Source organism: Plasmodium coatneyi, chromosome 4 (assembly GCF_001680005.1).
Source record: "Plasmodium coatneyi strain Hackeri chromosome 4, complete sequence".
Classification (NCBI taxonomy): Eukaryota; Apicomplexa; class Aconoidasida; order Haemosporida; family Plasmodiidae; genus Plasmodium; species Plasmodium coatneyi.
The window spans coordinates 1,629,711-1,650,700 of record NC_033559.1 but is presented as its reverse complement, the minus strand read 5'-3'; the positions used below and the strand labels follow the sequence as shown (position 1 = coordinate 1,650,700).

The window sequence follows — 20,990 nt, the reverse complement described above, 5'->3', positions numbered from 1 at the left end:
ATAGCGTGCATCTTTGAAAGCTTTGTTTGCCGTTTCTGCGAGACAACAATCGGTGGAATCGCCTTGTGCACACAAAAAAAGGAAAAAGTATATGTCGCTTTAAGTGAACAAGTTTTTCATCACTTGCACAGAACGGAGCTGATTATAGCTACATCGTAACTGCTCGTGTGCGTAGTGTCCCCAAGAGACACCCCATCTGCACACCATTTGGCCATCTTATAAAACGCCAGTATTCTCCACCAATGGAATGTGCCTCATGTGTGATTCCTCATTCAACGCGGCAAATTAGTTCTATAATGATAGTGCTCAACAACCATGTGTGAGCAGGAAATATTTTGTGCACCATTTTGTCGCTGCAGCAAAGCGAGCTGCTAGAATGGACCGAAGCTTCGCAAGGGCCTTTGCTGCTGCGTTGTGTCACACTACGTATGCATCGATTGGTTCGCATAACTGCGCCTTTATGGAATAATTCCCCTGGCGGATATATCCTTTCCGACGAGGCTGAACACAAAGCTGGGCAAATTTCACTCCATTTTGACCCAGCCATAAAAGGATGGCATGGTTATCAAATTTTTAATAGAAACAGTTCCCCCTTTGTGTTTCTCCATCCGCTTTAATTGCTTTATGTGTCATTATATTGTTCGTTCATTTGTTTATTCGTTTGTTTATTTTTTTTTTTTTTTCAACTTCGCGTAAAGTATACAAACGTTTGTTGGTTCCTCCCTTCGTCTGCGTTAAGTTATATTTTGTGTTCGCGCGTTTGACCGTGTACACAGGGTATGCTATGAAGTGAAATGAAGTGAAAGGAAGTGAAAGGAAGTGAATTTTTTTTCTTCCCATTTTTTTCCTTTCCTTGCCTTTTTAATTTCTTCGCCTTTTCTTCGTCTTTTCTTTCCACTTCTTTCCCATTTTGGGTTACCATTTTGCTGGCCACTTTTTGCCTGCCATTTTTCTTCCACCCGTGCGCCCCCTCTTTTCGCTTTTGCTAACATGATTGCACTGGCGGACGCCCCTTCCACTACTTTTCTGCATCTTCGCTCCACCCAAACTGATGACCGTTTCGTCGCGCGTTCAAAATGAGCGTACTGCAACGGTAGTGAAGCACGTCAAAGCTGCGTGATATGCATTATGCGTATGTACGTGTTCATGTAAATATGCACGCGTATGCATAGGGCTATGTGTAGAGGTACACGCACAGGCACACATACGAGCATATGTACGAGTATATGTACGAGTATATATACGAGCATATGTACGCGCGTATGTACACGCAGGCGCATTTAGCAACTTGCCCATACGTGAACGTACACCTACAAACGTGTAATCCTTGAGCCAAACGCGGAGAAACGCAATTGTGCATGCAGCGAAGCCGTAGAATAATGCCCTGTTCTCACTCTATTATGTATAATGGGAATAATTGGCTCTTCATTAGCTAGCAACATAGAAGATGACTTTCGGACTGATCACCATGTAAGTGTACACATACGGTTTACTCGCATTCATCACTACCCCTATTGTCGGGGGGGTGGAAACTCCATTTGTGGATCGCTTCTCCGTCCATTATGTGAGAAAGCGTTTTTTAAAAGTGGCCACGCAGAATGCTGCACAAATGAAGCGCTGTTTCACTTTTTATATGTGCCAACGGGATAGGACACGTCTACAACTTAGCGGCGTTGCCATGTCTGCTAATGTACCTCCGTTATTTGTACACCTCCCTTCATTTTTTTTTTTTTTTTTTTTTTTTTTTTGCAACTATAGCCCCGATCGATTTCGTTCAGCTCGCCCATAATCAACGTAAGTGTAGATGAGTTAATTTTGTTAAGAAGTGGTATGCGGGAAGGAAGATCCCCCCGATTAGTGCTGTTGAGCAGCTCATCGACGTCACTCCCCCGGTCGAACACGCGATCTTTTCCCCCACTGCCCTCGCAGCGAACCGATAGTGAGCACCTGTACGACCTAATCAATCAAGGACCCAACATAAACATCCAGAGGACGTCGGTTGTGAGGAACTCTGTGAACCTTCGGCGGAAGACATTAAAAATTATAAACCATGGAAACAATGTGTACCTGATAAACTTCATTTTTGACGCCTTGTACGATGTGGAGATATCTATATATTTCTGTTGCAAGGAGGAGTTTTCGGAAAACCGGGAGGCCTTGTAAGTTTTTTTTCCTGAGGGGTGTACCCCGCGCGGCCAAGGAGGGGAAGAACAACCCTCCTTCACTCCACCGCGTTGTTTCTATTTATTTATTTATTTATTTATTTTATTTTTATTTATTTATATTTCTTTTTTTTTCCTCACCCCTGGGCACAGCTACACGCCCACGAAGTACCCCACAGTGACCAACATATACCCGAAGGAGATAAACCAGATTTACATGAGCAGTCCGAGTGACGCCATTAATTTAAATATCTTCGATGTGAATGATTTGAAATGCAAACCCAGTTACGAGTACATCGTCCCCATATTGATTGTGCTAAGAGCACTTGGCGCACCCATTCCACAGGCTCAATACAACTTTGCCTACCTGCAAGAGGACGAAGTGAAGGACAACATCCACTGCGCCGACAAGTACAAACTTGTGCTTTATAAACAGAAGATTCAGTTTGGCAATCGGTACTTCGAAGTACAGGAGATTTTCGGCATCGAGAAGTCCAAGGCACCACAACCCGACGCCGTCAGCAACTTCTTGTCCGGCAGGTGCGTTCGCGCGTGGATACGTGGCACGCGTGCATAAGCGCATTGCTGATTTGTACACCGTTTATTTTGCTTCACATTTTACTGTCCATTTTTGCTGACCCTCCCCCTTTCGTAGAGAGTGCGTGATATGCCTGACGGAAGAGAGGGACACCGCCATACTGCCCTGCAGACACATGTGCCTGTGCAACGTGGTAATTGGATTGGACTCCCCGTGCGGACACGCAGCTACGCCTGCACACGGGTTCGCAACGAGATGCACTATGTATTTATTTTTATTTCATTTCATTTTTATTTTATTTTTATTTTCACCCTGCAGTGCGCAAACGTAGTCAGAATGCAAAACACCAAGTGCCCCATTTGCCGGCAAGGTAAGGCAGATCAATCCCCCCCCCTCCTGAAGCGCACATATCCAGGCGTTGGGGAGAGGCCAAACAGAACGAACAAAACAAGAGTTAGTTGATTCATTTGTAGTGACCCTCCCCCAATCACTTCCCCTCATTTTTAACACTTCCTTTGTAGACGTCCGTGGTCTGTTGCAAATCAACATAGACAACAAGCGGGACACCGTGCCAGAGGGGAAGAGCAGTATGTGAGGAAGTGAACATACATATGATGAAACGCGCACATTTGTACCTTTTTTTAATCCCCGCTTTAATGCATCCACGTGTAAAAGACGACGCTTTTACTTCTTAACCTGATTTCCCCCCCCTTTTTTTTTTTTTTTTTTTTTGAAATTTTAAGCTAATTTTTTTAAGTTATTTTTGTGGCTAGCCAGCTAGCTATTTTTTTTTTTTTTTTTTTTTTTTTTATGCACAGTGAAATATACACATTGTTTTCAACTCTTGTGGGATGAGACGCAACAGCAATTATAATAAATGGGTTTGACTGTTCACTTGGAGGAAGTTTTACCTATCAGCCAATATATGGAAGTCTGTAATTGCGTGTTACCGAGGCTACCTTGCCATGGGTTAACTTACCCCGCGTCGGGCATCACCCAAATGATGCCCTCCACACAATTTTTGTGCTAATTATGTTGGTTACCCAAGCAGGGTCACCCCAAAAAAGAAAAAAGGAAAAAAAAGGACGCAATAATTTTACCAAACGGGGAAAGTTATCCATCCTATCCGCGTGTGAACAGCGCTTCCTTTCACTGATGAAACGCACAAGGCCTCCATAATAGCTCGTCTGGTGAGGAGATATAAAAAACAGGTGACAGTCTGGGTGATCATTACCCCCTTTTGTATAGCAAACGCGATTGGTGGTGCTTCTTTGCTTGCTCAGTTATTGGCCCACCCTTAACTTACGATCGTATATATGTATGCATATGCTATCTATGCAGCGTCAGGTGGGGGGGTAGCGAACTGATGCAAAGAGGTGGCTTGCCACCAAGAGAAGATAAAACGTCTGAGTGGCTTCGTCGCACCCATTCGCGCCCAAAACGACACAGTTGTAATCATCATCCGTAAAAAAGAAAAAATCGAATTTACGAGAAAAAAAAATCAACAAGTTTTTGCACGGTGAAATGATATATCTGAGGTGGTCAAGCCAATCCCTTTCCTTCGTTGTTGCCCAGCGGGTGTTCACAAAACGTATGCGCGCCCCCCCGCTGGACGACAACAAAGGGGAGTAAAAAGCTGTGCACAGTGCAACAAACATTGAAAATGCTTTCGCAAAGGCGAGCGAACAGAACAAAAAAAAAAATATAATAAAGCAAAACGAAGCAGAAAAAAATAAAGTAAAATATTATGTGAAATTCGTATAAGATGCGAAAAAGGCAGAATAAATGTGAGCAAGAAATATATGTACATATATATATGTATATATGTACATATATTTTGAAACCTCTTATTTTGATCTACCCCGTTGCGCCCACAAACAAAGGCACTCATGCGCCAGGTGGTATGCGCTGAGCCCATAGATTTTTTTTGCAGCATCTTTAATGAGGCGCGTAGGGTTGCATTCGCAGCTTTTGAGTGCGCCTTCTCAATCGCTCTGATTTTTAGTCAGAACAAAAAGTGGGGCTCGCCAAACGGTCAGCCAGCCCCGACGAGTTGTCACCACCATATTCACATGCCCATGTTAACTGTCCGCGTTAACCTACCCTTGTGAACTGCCCATATGCACGGCATATATTTGTACGCCACTTAAGGTGCGCCGAAAAGGGGGATGATAAAAACCAGCCAAGCATGTGCTCCGGAGGAGCCGAAATAAGCGACAATAACGCTGAACGGGTAACAAACAAACCACTGAATAAAAAAAAAAAAAAAATTGGCTTACAAAATATGAATAAGAGAAGCAAAGCAGCAAAATATAAAAAAAAAAAAATACACAATAAAAGGGATACCTTTTTTCTCTCTTTCGAGGTCATTCGCTGAACAGAATTTTTCTTTCTTTTTTTTTTTTTTTTAATTAAAAAATAAAAAAAAAAAAAAAAAAAAAAAATTGTTCAAATTAAACAGCGTGTAACGTAACCCACGCATGTGTTTGCACATACGTGCCGCGTAGATACTGACCCGAACGTTCAGAATTGCGCGTTCTTTTTTTCTGACTCTGTATCTATAGTCCGTGATTATACTTCGCGTTTGCACGCCGCTACGCGCAGGAAGTGTTTGGTGGCACGTAAAAGGGCTAAGCAAGGCAATGCAAAGAGTGTTGCCTAACGCAGCTCCTCAAAATAGAGTCCTGTGAAGAAGCGCACCAGCCCAACCGCTGCAGGTATATGTAACGAATCTACGTGTGACTCCCCCCACATACAACACACACCTCATAAAACAAAACATCTCTCCGACTCTCCCACTGAAAGATGCACGTATATAGCCTTCTCTTCACCGCCGCGTATTTGATCAACACGGCAACCTATTCCGCCCAAAACTTGAAGGGCCTGAGTTACTCCACTGTGGCAACGCAGTCCACCAAGGTGGGCGAATCAGATGTATACGTAGGTCGAGATGAGCAGCTGGAGGCAGAGACCAACACTTACAAACACTTATTCCCGCTGTTGCTTGAAAAGGCCAAATCAATTGCGAATGAGGTAGCTATCACCGAACTAGAAGATTCAGAAGTAAAAAGAGAAACCACGTATGGAGAAATATTCGATCAGGCTCTTAGTTTAGGTAGATATCTTAACAGGAAGGATGGTGGAATACCGAAGAAAGAATACAAGGAAGAACAATGCAACAATGGGAAATTCAAACTGTTGGGGATATATGGATCCAATTCTGCGAACTGGTTGGTGGCCGACTTTGCATGCATGGCTAGCGGTGTTACGTCTCTAGTGATGCACTCCAAGTTTAGCATCGATGAAGTGTGCGAAATATTGAACGAAAGCAAACTGGAGTGGCTATGTATCGACCTCAATTTAGTCGAGCCTTTGCTAGAGAAGAAGGATAAATTACCCTATTTAAAAAAACTGCTTATATTAGACAATCTAAGTCTTAGCACAAATAAAGGAAGGAGAGTGAACCGGCCAGGGGCACCCCCAGAAACGGAGGAACAGAAGGAGAAAAGAGAAAAATCAGAAAAGTTGGAAGAGGAAAATTACGAACTATTTAAAAAATTGAAATCCAAAGCGGAAGAATTAGGAATGAGTATGTCTGAGATAAACGACTTTACAAAGGACCAGGTACCCTCATACAAGGTCTTAAAAGAACATAAGCCAGAGCACATATCCACCATTGTGTATACTTCAGGCACTTCGGGAAAACCAAAGGGAGTCATGTTAAGTAATAGAGCTCTCTATTATACTGTCGTGCCAGTGAGCAGGTGGAGCATCTTCCTAAAGTTCAATCCACAACAACATTTCTCCTACTTACCCCTTTCGCACATATATGAACGGTCCATAGCGTACTTAAGTTTTTACCGACAAATGAAAATAAAAATATGGAGCAAAGACATATCCCTTTTTTCGAAAGATATGTCACAGTCAGGTGCCAATATCATTGTAGGTGTGCCTAAGGTATTCAACAGATTGTATACAACCATTATGGGCGAGATTGCAAAGTTACCTGCACATAAAAGATTCATGGTGAAAAAAATAATTGCTTTACGTAGAGGAAATAATTACGGAGCTTTTTCAAAACTTTTGGAAAATATGACTCACGTGTCACAAAAAATAAAGGAAAAAATCAACCCCGCATTGGAAGCATTCTTCAGTGGAGGTGGGAAGATATCTCCCAAGGTGGAAAGGGACCTAAGTGTTCTACTGAATATAAATTTTTACCAGGGGTATGGACTAACAGAGACAACTGGACCCATTATTGTACAACACCAAAGGGACTACTCCACGAACAACATTGGAGGACCCGTTTCTCCCTATGTGCAGTATAAAGTAGTTACTTGGGAAAAATATGACGCTAAGGGAAGGCCACCAAGAGGGGAACTACTCCTAAAGGGAAAACAACTATTCAGTGGATACTTCCTCCGTCCAGAACAAACGAAAAATGCATTTACCGATGATGAATTTTACAAAACAGGAGATGTTGTACAGATAAACAAAGATGGATCCATTACCTTTTTGGATAGATCCAAAGGTCTAGTGAAATTATCACAAGGAGAATACATAGAAACGGATATGCTGAACAATCTCTACGCAGACATAGACTTTGTAAATCACTGTGTCGTGTATGGTGATGATTCCATGGATGGACCACTGGCCGTCATCAATGTAGATAAGGACATATTCGCAAAATGCTTGGAAAGAGATGGTGTGTTAAAAGAACAAGGAATAACCGCTTCCGATTTTTTGAAAAATCTAAATGATGATACACTCAACCAGGAGCACTACCTAAAATACGTGCGAGAAAAAATGTTCGAAATGTACAAGACGACCAACTTAAACCGCTATAACGTCATAAACGATATTTACCTCACCTGCAAACTGTGGGACACCTCCAACTACCTCACCCCTACGTTCAAGGTCCGAACCTTCTACGTCTTCAACGACTTTAAATTCTTCATCGATAAGGTCAAGAAGGGTTACAAGGATAAGATGAAGGCCAAGAATAAGTAGTTCCGCCAGGCGCACCCACGTGACACATTCGACCCATTTGACGCACTTGACCCACTTGTCCCACTTGACCCATTGTCGGGTAACAACTTTTACAGATAATCCTCTCCCAAGAAATGGAACCAAATCCCCAGCCACCAACATGCGCAACGGAATTTATTCAGTGGTACAACACCACTGCAAATACTTTTTTTTTTTTTTTTTTTTGTGCGTACCAGTAGAAGGGCCCCCCCGAATGAGTGGCGAGAAAGACGTCATCAATAAGTAGTACAGCTTGTAAGGAAAGAGTGGCTATGTACCAAGTTATCTGCGCCTTGCCCCCCCGACGTGCGGTCACGTGATCGTGTTACGAGGGCGCTGTACGATATTGTACAGTGTCCCCTGCCGTTTTGTCATTCTTCAGCTTTAAAATATATATTTATTTTTTTTTTATTTTCCTTCATTTGCACCTGCGCCCAACCGTAGGCCGACCAATCGTAGGCCAGCCAATCGTATGAATATTTGTAGACACCTTTTCCCCCGTTGTTATGTTAGCCCACCCGCGTGAGTACGTGCGGCAGTGCTTGCTCAGAGGGGACAGCGATGGGCTTTTTGCATACGCCCTTCTTGTTCGTTTCGTCGCTTTGATCTCTGCACGTTTTCTTTGCGTACGTTTATTTGTGTCTCCCCAGTGGAGTACAGCACCCGCAGGGAAGAAGAACTTCCCATGGGGAATAATCCCCGTGTGTCCTCCCCTTTTATTTTATCATATTTTATCTTATTTTATTTTATCTTTTTTTCCTTTTTTTGTGTCTACAAAACTCCATCGTACAATACAGCCTGTAACATTTCGCGTGCTACATCGTAGAGTACCCACCATTTATCTGATGTTTGCTTTTAATAGCCTTTTCATAATTACGTTTTTAAAGACAAAAAAAGAAAAAACGTCAGTTCGAGTTTAATTTTTTTTTTTTTTTTATCCGCGGTGGCATGACGGGCAGGCAGTTAGACCCACCCGCGAAACGCACATCACCACCGATGTGAACCGCTGTCAAACGATGTCAATGCCAAACGATGTCCACTCCTGTTGGTCGCTAACCAAACCTACTTCTTCGACGGAAGCGGCAGCACCAACAGGGTGCCTATAGTATCGATGCCCAAGATTTGTATGTCGCTCTTCTGCGCCTTATTCGCCCTGCCAGGCTTGCTCGACTTGCCGCTCTTGTTAGAGGCGTTCTCAGTGAGTAGTTCCTGCGTGTCTGGCTGCTGGTAGAACTGGGCCAAGCAGATGTTGTACTCCCCGGGGGTATTTATCTGCAGGGAAAATTGCGCCGCACCATTTTGTGTGTCCATTCATGCAGTTGGTATACGCGCAGTGTGGTCCGATCGCGCCTACTATACCTTGATGTTCTCCAGGAGGATCTCGTTATGGAGCAACTTCGTAAAGACAGGCTCCAGCAGTATGCCTTCGGACTCCAAAATGTTTTTTTCTATGCTGCTTGGGCTGCGTGTGGGGGAAGCAACAGTAGGAAGGGGGGATAAACAATCCGTCGAACTGGCAGTCAAGCGACGGTCATACTGACGGGGCAACCACCCAGCGAGTGACACTCGAATGGACTCCAAAAATAATTTTCTTTTAAACATTACGAGCACGTGGATCCCTTATTCACAACGAGCAGCTGTAGACATTCGTGCAAATTGTATCCCTATGGAAGGAAGGGTGAAATTTTGCAACGGGTGGTGTTTGCGCATGTGTCCCTCTTTGACTCCCATCTTTTCGTAGGTACAGAACACAAAATGGACCCCCTTGCGTAGCGTCCAAGTGGGGTGGAAGAGTCGTTTTTTTTTTTTTTTTTTTTTTTTTTTTTTCTTCCAACCCGAATGGTGATGAACTGAGGTGTCTGTCCGCGTTCGCCCTGAAGAAGTGCCGAGCATAGTTGCGCGTGTGTGCATGCACAGAGGGGAGGAATTGGCCCATGTGGGCATCACCACTCCTAATCGGGGTCATTTCACTTGAACATCCGTACCGACGCAAAGATAGAATATTTTTTGTTCCTCTCCGGCTCAGCTATGGCACAGTGGTGGAAGTCCTGCAGAATGGGGTGGTAAAACAATGCCAGTGAATAATCCAATGCGTTACAAAAGGAGAGTATAAGGGGGGGGAAAACCCCAATGGGTTCTCTTCACTAACCCTTGGACATGTGCCCCTGTGCAGATCCACAAACGGCTCGCAGATTTTTTCAATTTGACTTCCTCTCTGCTCTAATTTCTGCAACGCGTGGAAGGAAAGGAGAGTAAATTTATTTCCATTCTGAATGACATTGGCCCACAATGGTGTCACCTTTACAGAAGCAAAGCAGCACAGAATATTTTCACGTCTAGGCACGCGACTTGTCTACTTTTCATCCCCTTACGTAGCACTGAGTTGGGTGATTTGGACTGTTGTGGCAGCTTTTTCTGGCGCAGTCTGGAATGGGGAAGGAAAACAATTTCCACAGAATCATTTTATGTTAATTTTTTTTTGTGTGTGTCTTCATGCACTAGTAGCGAACTGTCACGCGTAACTGCACTGGCAGTGCCTGCATCTCTATGAAATGCACGCACCCATTGGACAGAACAACTTCCTCTTCTTTTCATCTCCTCCTAAGGGATAAAAAGGGACGCAAAAAAAAAAAAAAAAAAAAAAAAGTGAGCCCTTTCACCTCTTCTTGCGCAACTACGTCATTATGTTGTTACTATTTTTTTTTTCCGAATTACTGTGCTTGGTTCCGCTGGATGCATTCTCTTCTTGCGCTTTCTGCAAAGACCACGTGGGGGAAGAACACATTTAGGCCACGTTTCCAGCATGTTCAGGAAGAAGCATGAAAAAAAAAAAAAAAGACCCTACAATCGGCTTGCCAAATTGCACACATTAGGAGGAAGAGAACACTTTTTATTTTTTCCTTTTCTTTTTTTTCTTTCTCTCGCCTCTCCTTTCCGTACGTCGTATTTTGTCCAGTCGGAGAAATTCGCCAACCCGTAGCCTGCAAAAGGGAAAAAAAAAAAAAAAAAAATATATGCAAGATAATGGCTAGCTAGATCAAGCAAACAATGCACAAAAAAAAAAAAAAAAAAAAAAAAAAAAATGATGGAACAAACAAACAAATGGAGGCCAAGAAGAGGAGGCCCCTCGAACATATAACCCCCCCACACACGTAGCAAACGTAACAAACGTAGCACACATCCCACTCTCACCATTCTCGTTAATATATTTTTGCAGAGCTACATCCGATGATTGCTTTAACTTTTTTAAGTCTTCGTTGATCTGAAATGGGGGGAAATGTGTTAGTATGTCGTAATGGAAGCTCTCCATTGGGGGATTCTTCACATGCACGTCCTGGTATGCCATTTTCCTTTCCCCCCCCCTTTGTGGTGGTGCACACATCCACTTACCTTCATCAGTCGTAGGGTCACTATTTCCACCGACTTCTGTATCAGGTCCTTGTACAACTTGTACTCCTTGATCCTCCCCATGGCTTCGAACTTCAGCTTCAGTTCTTGCTACAGGGTGGGGCGTGTTAAATGGTGTGCGAAGATTACGTTATTCGTGACGCACTTCTGTACCAATCACGCCGTGAAAGGGCATCCCCCTCCCCTTCCGTGCGGGAACTTCTCTCCCTTACGTTTTTCAAATCCCTGTGGCGATTCAACTTGTCCTTTAGCCCATGAAAAATGACGTCAATGTTCGACAAATTTTTGTGCATTTTTTTGTCCAGTGTAAACATATTGGATTCGTAATTCTTCCCTCCTGCGTTGCTTTGTCTTTCGTCCTGCTTTGGGCCCTGCTCCTGACCCTGTTTCTGGTCCTGCTTTGGGCCCTGCTCCTGACCCTGTTTCTGGTCTTGCTTTGGGCTTTCCTTTTGGCCCTCCATTTGGCCCTCCTTTGGGCTCTCCTTTTGTCCCTCCTTTTGACCCTGTTGCTGAACCTGCTCCTGTGAGGGGAGAAGTGAGAAAGAAGGGATGATGACAAAGAGAAAAGAAGACCTACTTCCCGGCAGAGTGGATAGCCCCATTAAAGGCAACCCCTTACGCGGTGTCCATACAGTAGGGTCACCCTCTCAGTGTTCCCCCCTCAGTGTTCCCCCCTCAGTGTTCCCCCCCTTAGTGTTCCCACTAAACTCGTGTCTGCTCCTTCTGGGCAAACTTACCTGACCCAACTGGACAGCAGCAGCTGGTGCTGGTGATAACTTCTCCAATGTGCTCTTCTTTCCAAGGGAGGCTTCCTCAGTGGGGTGTACTACCTCTTGTGGACTTGCTCCTCCATGTAATTCTTCGTCTTCGTGATGCTTTCCCTTTGGGGGAGCTTCACCAGTGTGCATACCTGCATTATTTGCTGCGTCCCCCTCAGGTTTTCCCACTTGGGAGGCCTTCTCTTCAACGCTATCCCCGGCTGGAACTTCATTCTTGTCTTTGGGTCCCTTCCCTTCTTTTTTCGTCTCCTCGTCCTCTTCCATATCTTCATCACCATCGGTGTCTGCATCGGCATCAACATCGGCATCAATATCGGCGTCAACATCGGCGTCACCACCAGCATCAACATCAGCATCAACAGCAACATCCTTACCAACATTGTCGACATCAGTGTCTGCATGATTCCTTTTTTCTTTCGCTTCTGCAGCATCTTCCTCCCCCTGTGGCACCTCCCTCTGCTTACTCTCTCCTTGCTGCTCGTTGTTACCTCCCTTAACTTCACTTTTTCCACCCGCTGCGTTTTCTTTGGCAGTGTCCCTTTCCATGTCCTTTGCACTTTGCATGTCCTTGCTCTTCGGGAATTCTTTTCCCTCCTTCGGATTTCTACCTGGCGGCGAGTTCACATTCATCTCTGCCCCATGGTTGTTGTCTTTGCTTGGAGGAACTATTTTTGCCCCCTCCCCATTTGTGTTACTACTGTTTTTTAAACTCGTCTTTGAGTCACTTATCTTCTGTGTTGGGCTACCGATGGGAAGCTCTGTTCTCTCCTCCACGACAATCGTTTTGGTGCTCTTTTGAGTTTCCTCTTTGGCTTCTTCCCCGTTTGAATTGCTACTAGGTGGAGATCCCCTTTTTTCTTCTACTCCATTTGAAGTATTTTCCTTTATTGAATCCACTTTTTTTTCATTCATGACAGTATTAGCAGTGCTTTTCGAATCCTCCTTTTTCTGCCCCCCATGGTCATCACTCTTGGTTTTGCTTTCCCCTCCTTTCTCCTCATCCTCCTTTTCATCATCATCATCCTGTGCATCCTCCTCATCGTTTTCCTCTTTTGCATCCTCTAAATCGTCCGCATCGTCTTCCTCTACTAAATCTTCCTTGTCTTCATTTTCCTCCTCTTCTTCTTTCTCCTTCATGTCACCCTTTTCTCCTTGGGTGTTACTTTGACTTACGGCTTGGCCCCCCTTTTCGCCTTCACTTTTGGGACCCGCCTTTCCTTTCACCTGCACCTCCGTTTTAGTGGTTTCCCTAACGACCTCCTTCCCCTCCCCTTTTGTCTCCGTCTTTCCTTCTATGGCGCAACTCCCATCACCGTCTTTTTCGGCACCCATGTTAACAGGTCTGTTGTCCTTCTTCTGATCTTCCTTTGGTTCGTTCGTTTTTTGAATACTCTTCGGTTCGTCCTTCTTCTCACTGTCTGCTACACCACCTACCGCATCACTGAGCGAAGCTTTGCCAATCTCACCAGTCGACGCAACTCCTCCCACCTCATCGTCCTCCACACTCAAGCAACTGTTAATTGTGCACTCCTGCAGGAAACTCATCCCCGATGGGAAGTCTGTAGAAGGGAACTCCGCTTCACTTCCATAGTCATCCGTTTTGTCCTTGCCCCCCTCGTGCGAGTCCAAGTGGTAGGGGGTGATGGATGTTGCGGGTTCTATGGGGGAAGAGGAAAGTTGAAGAGAATGTGAAGGAAGCGAATGCAAAACGAGCAATGGATCGTTTTAGCAAAGGATCGTTTTAGCAGTGCCCCCTTGTGGAAACCGCCCCTATCGCTACCTCTGTTCCTGATAAGCCCCTTTGCACACAGAACCACCAACGGCAAAAACAGATATTGCATCTTATCCACGCTGGATGGGTAACATTAAGGAGGGGAGTGTCGCCTAAGGGAATGATTCTCGTGTGGACACCCCTCACGGAGCAACGGAGGTGGATAGGCAAATCGCTTAATAAATCACTTGACAGGTAACCGTTTCGGCCGACATTCGACCCCGTTACCCCCTGCGTAGGCCAAGTATTGGAACCGCCTTAACCGCTGCGTCTTTTTTTTTGGGGGGGAGGGACCACTCTACGAAGCGCACCGTCCCTTGGGGATAAACATTCATTTGGTGTTCCCCAGTAGGTAGCGAAAATATCTTACTCCAAAAAAGGGAAGAAAAAAAAAAAAAAAAAAAAAAAAAAATTGTTATAGAATGGATGCTCCTGTTATTTCCTCCCCCTTGTTGGAAAACTTTCAAGGGTAATTCCTACGAATCCGTCTGTTGCGCGTGCTTTCCCACGTTGGAGTGGGGGTAAAAAATGGTGCAAATTTTTTTTTCCTTAACCTGTTTGTTCTTAATTTGTTAGTGTTTGCCTTTGAGGCGAAAGAAAACAAGGAAACACAAACATTCGCGTAAAGGCATGCGTCCACAATGACGTATATTTGCGTGTGCTACATGTGTGCATACTCATGGCCAGTGACCTGCTAGACGGTGAAACAACCTGGGGGATACCTTCACTCGGCGCTGAAAAGACGCATCATACACGCATGCTCGCATGCACTCGGGGACACATACTCAGATATGACGCGGGCGGGCCAGAAATCAGCCTCCACCCAAAAAAAAAAAAAAGAACAAAAAAGTTGTATGCATTTGTAGTGCATTCTGTCTATTGGTTGTTGACTTCACGGGGGTTAGAAAAATGGACACATGGAAACGCGGAAAAATGGACACATGGAAGAAATGAAAAAACGGGACGGGAAAAAAAAAACCAAGCTCCGCAAAAAAGAGGTTAGAAAAAAAAGAGGTGAGAAAAAGGAACTGTATCAAAGGAACTGCGCAAAACTGAACGGATGCACACTTGCATTTGCCCAAGAAATGCGAATTCTTCCCTATGAAACGACACACCATCGCGGCGCGCCACATCGCGTGGCACTTTGCTGGGTCGCCCTCTCTCCCCCAACCAGCTCCTCCAGGTGAACACATTTTACGTGTAAACAAAAACAGAAAAATTAAAAATATACTTGGCAAAAGCCTAAATATACAGTAAAAAAAAATGAAAAAAAAAAAAAAAAATCATAATTAAAAAATGACTGACCAGCAAACTTGTGCTGGGTTGCTGTAGGGGGGGAGAGGCAGCGGCACAGGACAGTGTACCATTGGGTAATTATATGCTACACGACACGGTGGGGGAAAAAGACGGAGCGCAAGATAAATGTAGAGAATGAGTGGCAACAAAATTTACCCCCGTCGTGCAAAGGGGGCGGCTGGACAAACGCACAAATTGTCCCGGTTGAAGATGACCATGTGCGGAATTAAACGCAAAGGGGGGGGTGAAAAAAAAAAAAAAAATTAACAAATGAAACAAATATCGTCGATTCCGCATGTTGGATTTTTTTTTTCCTCTTCAACTTAATAATGCTTCAGATCTGAACTGTGGTGGAAGGGCAGCTCGGCACAAAAAATTTGGCCCCGCCGTTGAGGTGACCAACGGGGGGAAAAAAAGGAGGCTGACTTCCACGTGTGTGGTGGAAAGAAAAAAAAAAAAACTTCTGCGGACACATCGACCAAACGGGTAAGCCAACTTACGCACAAGGAACTCTTCACAAATCTTGATAATTCATTGGCTTGCAGGAAAATCCGGCCAAGGCGTTCTTCGAAATCAGGTAGTTTATAAATCCCTCCAAGTTGTACTTATGCCTCTTCCAAAGGATGAAGCGCTTACGCTCAGCGAGCATGCTGTTTACCTTCTCCTGCACACGCTCCTGCACATCGTCCAGCTGTATATCCACGTTTTCAATTATATCGTTATGTTTGATTACTTCAATTTTTGTTATTTTCAAATCTTTCACTACAATGTCGGATATATAGTTGGGAGGCGTCCTATCATTACAGTGAGCAGACATGGTGATCGAGAAGGTAGGTTTACTTCCAATGAGGAAGGCATAGGTACTGATCGGACAGAAGTTCGTTCCTATGCATAGCTTTAAAAAAAGTGGACCAATTATATGCTTGAAATAACCATCCAGGATTAAGTTGTACTTTCCTTTTTCGTAGTAAAAATGGAGATTAGCTATTTTAATAGAACTAATTCCTTGCAAAAAGAGCAACGTCGCATGGTAGAAAGTTTTCTCCTCGTGATAGATATGGCCGATATTGTAACAGGGTTCCTTTGCCAAGTACTTCTTCGTTTTGCACTTCCCAATACTGTTCGGAATGAGCGAATGAAAATGGGCTGACTTAAAAAAGGTATTGAGCCTCTTATTCACTGCATTCATGTTGAAGCGGAATACAGCCTCCTTCTTAAAGAACACCATAAACGTGGTTATAAAAATTAACAGAAAAAGAAATCCATGCAGGAGGATAAACATTCGTGAGAATTTTTCTGAACTTCCCACTCCTAGTACTTTCCTCAGAAGCCTTTCAATCAGACCGCCAAAACCTTTTCCTCCTCCATCACCACTTCCTTTACTCTTTTTCTTTTTCCTCTTCTCCAGGTGGAATAGTAAAATCGATTTTATGGGCATCATATTTTTCAAGTACCCCTTCGGGTCATTCTTAAATGTTGTTCCTTTTTTGGAGACTTCTCCCGATTCGGCTTCTTCCACTTGGTTTTCCTCTCCAGAGGTAGTTACTCCCCCCTGGTTGACGTTTTCTCCTTTGTCTGCAACGTCTGAACTTTCAGATGCCACCGCAATGGCCCCTACCCCGGGGGAGTCACCTTCTTCCTGCTCTTCCGCTTCTGCTGAAGAGTGTCCTTTTTCACCACCCCCCAAACCATCACTGGGTGCACTTCGTGGGGTGCGTGTTGTGCCGCTGTTCACAAAGCATTCATCTTGGTCAGGGCTTCTCACCCCTGCAGGAACTTCTTCAGGTACTTCCGTTCGAACTTCCCTTGTTACATCTGTTGTTACTTCCGTTGTAGGTGGGATTGTAGGTGCGATTGTCGGTGCGATGGTTGGTGCGCTTGTCGGTGCAGGATGTGCTTGTCCATCATCGGCACTGAGTTGGGAACCCCTCTCTGAAATTAAATTGAATTCAATCATCTCGTCGTTATCAACACGTGTGTTCTGATAACCCAAACTGGTGTCATTTTCATACACACGATACATCATCATGGTTTGCACCGTGTCAGTATGTTCTTTGGTAATCTGATTGTGTTTCATCGAGGGGGTGAAAAAGTGTTCCTTCTTTAGCAGAAACTGGAAGAAGTAAGAATAAATGGGCACGTGCCAGTGCTCATGCTTCTGGATGTTCAAATCCACTATTTCGCTATAACGGTTATTCTGAAAAAGAGCGATCCTCTTCTTCGTCTTCTTCAGCTTCTTCACATACAACTCCCACTGACTGACATACAGGTTGATCGACAGACACAACAGGCCATACACAACGAAGAGAAAAAACTTGCAAAACTTTACTGTACTACTTTTATATAAAACTATTATATTTAAATTATTCGTGTGCTTCACTATCTGATAGAACGTCAGCAAAGAAATGGAAATAATCTCCCCCAATGATATATGCATACAGAAGGAACAAATGGACGTAAAAAAAACGGAGAGGGAAAAATAAAAGTTTAACATTCTACTGAAAATAAAACTGGTATTTATGTCTTCACTTTTGCTACTCGAAATGGTACTGTTATTTGGAGACGTCAGATCGTCGGAAGTGTTTGACAGACGATCATTCTTTTCAATCTCCTTCTTTATATATAAATAGTTATACCGTTCTGACACCATCATCTTTTGATTGTCTTCCACTTCGGGATTGAATACCAGCTCGTCATTCATCGCACACATCTTCTTATACCCACGAGAAAAATTCACATAATATAGGTTCATGAATAACACACTCAAAAAGAAGGACACCCCAATAATGACAGGGAAGATAAATGGCAACATCACAAAGAAGGGATAAATGTAACTTCTGTTTATCTTCAACTTTAAAATATTTAGCATGTCAATAAAATCGATTAATATCCCCTCCACGTTGAAGTTGAAGTAACTGAGGTAGATGTATATGCCCACCATGGTGCACTCCACCGCCGTAATTAAATATACGCACAGACAGAGGAACAGGAACAGAAAACAGGCATACCATATCTTGATCTTATTCAATCTACAATGTTGAAAATTCATCTTCAATAAAGAGTTAAACTTTTTTTTCTTCAAATAAATGTACGCGTCATTATTTTTCATGACCTTGTATAGGTAGTTTATATTGTTCAATGTTTGGAGCTTGTTATAACAGAGGAGTTGCTTCTCATACCTTTCGTGTGGTTGTAATTGTGTTGGTTCTAGATTTACCTTCTTTTTACTCAATATTCCCCTTTCGTTTATGCTACTATTAATATCCTCATGATCATATGTCATGGGCTCTGCTTCTCCTTTCCAACTATCACTCCCTCTCTTCATCGCACCAGTATAGTGAATTTCACGTGAATGTGCCCCCCTCTGGTGCACCCCGGGAATGATATTATCACGATGATATATTCCAGGATGATATACCCCCCGATGGGTAATTATTCCTGCCCCTCCTGGTAGGTGATCTTCATGGGAAACCTTTTTTTTCCCACCTTTTCGGCTGTTCTTTGTAAGACCCATTAATTCTGCTCCCTTCCTCAAAAGGGAATCACGTTGCTCTGGAGTGTCTACCCCATTATTACTATCATTCTCCTCTTCTTCATCAGGGTTTTCCCCTTCCGTATGTGCCAAATGAGTTTTTTTCACTTCACCAACGGGTGCGTCATTCCTCCCGTTCTTCAACTGCCCATGGGATATGACTCCTTCCCCCTTGACACCGTCCAACACCCTGTTGTCTCGTGTATCCTTCTGGAGACTATTCCTTCCACTTAAACGCCTCTCCGTTGGTAAGGCATATATTTTTATGTTTCCCCTTTTGAATATACTAATTTTAAGTGACGTCAGCGTGAGCAGGAAGAAAGACGAAATGGTGGACAACAAACAGTAGTTCAAAAAGTGGTATGCGCCACTTAAAATCTTCGCCTCCAATAGGTACAGATTTAAAGACGAAACGATGAAGAGCGAAATCAAGACGTCCACAAATTGGAACCTCGAAATGGAACTCAAAATGCTGAACTTCTTCAAAATAAATTGCTCATTTTCGTTCACTGTGTTGATAAAAAAAATGTCGTCCTCCTCCTCTTCCTTTTCTTCCTCCTCATGCTGAAGATTCAAATTATACAACTTGAAGAAGCAGTAAAAATTATCGCTCACCATTATAAACTTCAAAACGGGGATGATGATCGAGAAGAACAGCAGCATGCCCATGTTGAAGTAACTCTTGCTCGTGAAGAGCAGCCATATTGACTCGAGGATGGAATTCTCGTACACCTGCGTGCTGTCCGCGATGATGTCTAAAAAAAAAAAAAAAATAATAAATAAATAAAAATGCGGATGGGCAAATAATTCAGGATACTTCATCGGTGTGACTGCACACGAGGATGGATTTAACCGTCAGGTACGGATGTGACTGGACTTACTCCCGTGAAAGACGATTTTAACGGCCGGGTTAATTATCCCATTGATGAAGAAAAAGTAGGAAATGTAGAACAGGATGAAGGACAGAAACAAGCTGTTGTTAATTATGTAGATCTTCCTCTTGCTCGAAATGGTCAGCTTGCGTTCGATATGCTCCCTACACTTGCTGTATATATTGTTCAGAAACGGCACCATTTTGAAGACTGTTTTTTTGGGAGAAGGTTTTTCGGGCGCAAGCGATTTACAGCAGCGGCGGCGTGTCGTCGGGAATGCGATACGTAACTCATTTGTGTTTCTGGACTTTCGCCTCTTTTTTTTATTTTGTTTGTTTCATTGTAGGCGCCAGAACCTCATCGATTCGCAGCTTTATGTTTGGTAAAACAAAAAAAGTGCGGGTTCATGGTTAGGCAGAAGGTTGCCGCAGCAGTAGCGCGGAAGTAACAAATAGAGAATTGTCAGCACGCGCGTTCGTGCGCCGTTAAGCAGATGCGCGTGAAGGGTTGACTTCGCCCAGGCGATTGTTCCTTGGCGGGTACTAAACTACGCCGATGCCACTTGGCGGATGGCACTGAAAAAACACAAACAAAGGCGTATACGCTTTTTACGGGTAAGCCGATCCACGACCTAAGAACTCAAAAAAAACGAACGTACAAATGCTTACTTTACATGTAAATGTCCCCCCTCGGCAGGGGAAAGAAGAAAAAAAAAAAATAGATGGAATCAAAAAAGTTAATTCGTGCCCGTGAAATGTAGATAAACCTTTCACGTATACATACACTGAGAATACAATAAATGATCTTGTATTGGTACTGCCATGTAAGGTTATATATTATTATATACTTGGCAGAATGGCATAGAAAATCTCCAAGAAAAAAAAAAAAAAAAAAAAAAAAAAGCGAACAGATTAGATAGATAGAATAGCGTAAGTGGCGCCCCACAGCATCAGAAACATATATTACGTGCATAAACGCATAATGCCCATGCGCATATAAATTTTGTGGGGAAAAGCTTTTGGCGAATCTATTATAGGGAAAAATGTAGAAGATGGTTCTCCAAGAAAAAAAAAAAAAAATCCTTATACGCAGAAATGCGTATAGTAACATGTAATACAATAAATATATTTATGGTGGCGCGCGCCTAGGCAATCGCTTTGCTTTTTAACGCACTCCTGAACACGAATGCTGCGCGCGTGGGAAAGAACGTCCGCGCAGGTAGTAGTACCATTGTAAATTGTTCACTTCCTAATAAGTACGTCCTACGTAAAGGTAAAAAGATGATTAGTCATCATGCGTACGGCACACTATACAATATGCAATCGCTTCTGCCGCGTGGGTGAACTACCGGCAAATCGGCAAAATTGAGGGAGAGAAAAAAAAAAAAAAAAAAAAAAAGAGAAATTATCCAATACTGTAATTTTTGCTGTCGTAGCCATTTGGAAAAAAAATTCCGCAATTACAACGTTGCTCCTATTTTCACGTTTACCACCGCACAGCCTTTTCGACCAAGTGTCACAAACACATTTACACCTTAAAAAGGCGGAACACTGGAACTGCCCCCTTTTGGAAAAGTTCCCGCAACGGAAGGGGGGTGATGGATG

At 43.5% G+C, this 20,990-nt stretch overlaps 4 protein-coding genes across 4 annotated transcripts; 2 read left to right on the top strand and 2 right to left on the bottom strand.

Annotated features, from left to right (window-relative positions):
• Positions 1 to 1,407: 1,407 nt before the first annotated feature.
• Positions 1,408 to 3,555, top strand: PCOAH_00009380 (RING zinc finger protein; the record flags this gene model as incomplete). The annotated part of the gene is made up of 8 exons (XM_020057747.1): positions 1,408 to 1,470; positions 1,759 to 1,794; positions 1,930 to 2,159; positions 2,316 to 2,702; positions 2,818 to 2,893; positions 3,019 to 3,070; positions 3,222 to 3,291; positions 3,519 to 3,555. 8 exons carry the CDS (start codon positions 1,408 to 1,410, stop codon positions 3,553 to 3,555), a joined length of 951 nt encoding a protein of 316 aa, XP_019913347.1.
• Positions 3,556 to 5,505: 1,950 nt separating this feature from the next.
• On the top strand, positions 5,506 to 7,710 carry PCOAH_00009370 (ATP-dependent acyl-coa synthetase; the record flags this gene model as incomplete). Its single annotated transcript, XM_020057746.1, has 1 exon — positions 5,506 to 7,710. The coding sequence occupies one exon, from the start codon at positions 5,506 to 5,508 to the stop codon at positions 7,708 to 7,710; it is 2,205 nt and encodes a 734-aa protein (XP_019913351.1).
• A 1,080-nt stretch (positions 7,711 to 8,790) lies between these two features.
• PCOAH_00009360 (Uncharacterized protein) lies at positions 8,791 to 13,756 on the bottom strand (the record flags this gene model as incomplete). The annotated part of the gene is made up of 15 exons (XM_020057745.1): positions 8,791 to 9,000; positions 9,088 to 9,190; positions 9,334 to 9,392; positions 9,564 to 9,602; positions 9,714 to 9,776; positions 9,878 to 9,955; positions 10,101 to 10,153; positions 10,291 to 10,329; positions 10,444 to 10,483; positions 10,669 to 10,709; positions 10,921 to 10,990; positions 11,119 to 11,226; positions 11,349 to 11,657; positions 11,874 to 13,573; positions 13,696 to 13,756. The coding sequence occupies 15 exons, from the start codon at positions 13,754 to 13,756 to the stop codon at positions 8,791 to 8,793; spliced, it is 2,973 nt and encodes a 990-aa protein (XP_019913229.1).
• A 1,740-nt stretch (positions 13,757 to 15,496) lies between these two features.
• On the bottom strand, positions 15,497 to 19,588 carry PCOAH_00009350 (Uncharacterized protein; the record flags this gene model as incomplete). Its single annotated transcript, XM_020057744.1, has 2 exons — positions 15,497 to 19,269; positions 19,396 to 19,588. 2 exons carry the CDS (start codon positions 19,586 to 19,588, stop codon positions 15,497 to 15,499), a joined length of 3,966 nt encoding a protein of 1,321 aa, XP_019913133.1.
• Between the last annotated feature and the right edge of the window lie 1,402 nt (positions 19,589 to 20,990).